The following is a 2,850-nucleotide window of genomic DNA, read 5'->3' as shown; positions in this document are numbered from 1 at the left end:
TCGGTACGTGAAATCGGGTTTGTTGATAAATACAGAACATCTGCTGCATACTGGCATCGTCAGTAATGGGCATTAATTGAAACTGTATTAGCCCACCAAATACTTGCACAGGACTTCTGTATAAGAGGTTGCTCACCCTTTTCAAAATGTGGCTTTGAATGTTATTACAAAGCCCATTTTGCAAATCGACAAAGCTCATGGTACATGGAACAGCAAATGATAACGGACATTCACAAACAAAAGTCACTCCTTCATGTGTGTTTGGTATAACTTCACCGTTATAATATACTCGCAAATTTGTAATATTTTCCATAATTTCAACCTCACGTACTCCGATTTTTTTGACACAACTAAATGCCAAAAAAAAAAAAAAAACTAACAACTACAACATATGTATTTGAAAGAGAAGAATGATGAGTAGAATGGGAGTGAGGCCGTTGCGCTGAGGAGTGCTTCGTATTTATAGGCAGGTCTCTTCAGAAAAATATTTTTTTTTCAACAGACGCAACCTGCGTTTTTTAAAAAGCAATCTGACAAAGCAAAAAAACGCTGCTTACGTTTTGCGTTTTCCAAAAAAAAGAGCTGGCCCTCAGCACAAAACGCAGACTGCGTTTTGTTATTACATAAAAAAAAATTAATTTGGCCCAATACAAAACGCAAGCCACGTTTGGATTAAAACCAATTTAAAAAATTTTTGAAAATCCTGCACCAACAAAAATGCAGGCCACGTTTCTTTCCTTTCCTGCACAACAAAAAAAAACCAAAACAGGCCAAAAGTAAAACGTATCTTACGTTTTACGCCTGTCATCATAGCAGAAAAAATTTTCTCCATGCATCCATTACGTTGAATATCACCCGGCTTTAATCCATATAAAAAAGAAAAGACCCTAAATAATTTGATATATTATTTACCTTATTATAATAGTATCTTTGTTTTATATTTATAAAATTTGCTTTTTAGTTTCTAGTTCTACTGCTGTGTGTGTTTTTTGTTTTTGTTTTTGTTTTTTTGTTTTTTGTTTTTTTCCTAGTAAGTCTTCGCATTCAGGCCTTGTCGACACTCCACAGTACTTAGGGGAATTTGAGTAGTAGAGGAGGAAGTTAGGCAGAGTCGAATTTCTCATTATCCTTACTTAAACAGCTAAACCACGACACAAGCCTCGGCATTTTCTGAAATCCCTAAAAAAAGCTCCCTTTTCCCCCTTTTCTCGAATGGCGTCATCACGGCCTCCTCCGTCGAAATCGGCTGACCTGGACCTCACAATCGTCTCAGCTAAGCACCTCAAAAACGTGAACTGGAAGAACGGCGTTCTCAAACCCTACGTCGTGTTCTGGGTCGACCCTGATCGCCGATTGGCCACTAAATCCGACGATTCCGGCTCCACAAAACCCATCTGGAACGAGCGCTTCACCCTCCCGCTTCCGCCCTCCTACCCACCCCTCCACGACACTTTCCTCACCCTCGAAGTCTTCCATTCTCGCCCTTCTGATACCCCTAACCCCCTCGTAGGTTCCCTCAAAATCCCCCTCAAAGACATTGACGAAACCTCCGACCCCACCCGCATCCGCAAATTCACCCTCTCAAGACCCTCCGGCCGCCCCCACGGCAAGATCCACCTCAAATTGGGACTCCTCGGCCGAACTCCTCTACCGCCGCCGCCGCCATCGCAGACAATTCCTGACTACCCAAACCCTACCCCTAACCCTAATAACAGCAATTCTCCGATGTTCTGTTACGTACCTAACCCCGCTGCGCGTGACTACAGAGGATTCTCGCCTTCGCCTTCTCCTTCTTCTCCTCCTTTCACTGCGTACGGTTCTGCCTCTTACGGTGGTTCGTACAGTGATTTGTACTCTGGGTACTACCCGGGTTACTCAGGTGCGGTTCCGCCGTATCCTTCCAGGCCGTTTATTGATCGGCCCGTGGGCTATGCTGGGCCTAGTGGGCCTTCTGCCCCGCTTGATTACTCTTCCTCTTATGAGCATAAGCCCAAGGGGGGTGGTGGTGGTGTTGGGAAGATGGGCCTTGGTGCTGGGGTTGCGGTGGGTGCTGTTGCTGGAGCGTTGGGTGGGCTTGCTTTGGAAGAAGGTATGAAGTATGAGGAGGACAAGATTACTGAGAGGGTTGAGAATTCAAGCATGGCTACAAGGGATGATTATGATTACCGAGGAGATTATTGATGTTTCAGGTGCTCAAGAAAAACAAAAAAAAGGTTTCAAATTTGATGGATAATTAACTTTATTATCCCAGATTTTCAGCATATTTATGTGTATCTGTATATATATGTGTGATCTCGGAGTTGGAATTTGAAATGCACCTATGGTTTATTGTGATACTTTTCTAATGTTTTATGTGGTGCTTCGTTATCGTTACTATATTATGATGATGATGATGATGATGATGATGATGATGATAATAATAATACTAATATATGATATATATTTGGTTAGACTAATTACTGTTTATTTGCTTGTTTGATTTATCACATTTTCGAATGCTAAAAGTATATAGCTGGTGTAGAGTAGAGGAGAATATTTGAGTATATTGTTGCATCAGGTTCATTTGTATTTTTTGTTTGATATGAGATACTTGCCATTATAATGGGGTGAATCACCAGCTTGGTTATTTTCTGTGATGATGAAATTTTGTTCCTCTTCAACTTGTGATAGGTCTTTGTTTGCACTTTTAGCATTATGTGTGTAGTAGATGTGAATTTTACATGTTTTATATATGACTGAGAAACCCATCTTGAGTGCATTATATAAGGTTTAAATAGTTGGATTTAATTTGTATATATTGTCAATGCTAAAAAAGTTTTATATATACATCTAATCATCTATTAGCACATC

At 40.7% G+C, this 2,850-nt stretch overlaps 1 protein-coding gene across 1 annotated transcript; it reads left to right on the top strand.

The window, feature by feature from the left end:
- Nucleotides 1–973: 973 nt before the first annotated feature.
- On the top strand, nt 974–2,456 carry LOC112764501 (uncharacterized). Its single transcript, XM_025810146.3, has one exon. The coding sequence runs from the start codon at nt 1,213–1,215 to the stop codon at nt 2,179–2,181; it is 969 nt and encodes a 322-aa protein (XP_025665931.1). The 5' UTR covers nt 974–1,212; the 3' UTR covers nt 2,182–2,456.
- Nucleotides 2,457–2,850: the final 394 nt, after the last annotated feature.

The sequence above is a fragment of the Arachis hypogaea genome, chromosome 17, assembly GCF_003086295.3.
Source record: "Arachis hypogaea cultivar Tifrunner chromosome 17, arahy.Tifrunner.gnm2.J5K5, whole genome shotgun sequence".
Classification (NCBI taxonomy): domain Eukaryota; kingdom Viridiplantae; phylum Streptophyta; class Magnoliopsida; order Fabales; family Fabaceae; genus Arachis; species Arachis hypogaea.
Note: the sequence above shows the minus strand (reverse complement) of the source record. Positions and strands in the feature narration are given on the sequence as shown.

What these genes read in the sequence shown, in the direction of transcription:
- LOC112764501 (XM_025810146.3), top strand. Translation starts at nt 1,213, where the DNA reads ATGGCGTCATCACGGCCTCCTCCGTCGAAATCGGCTGACCTGGACCTC.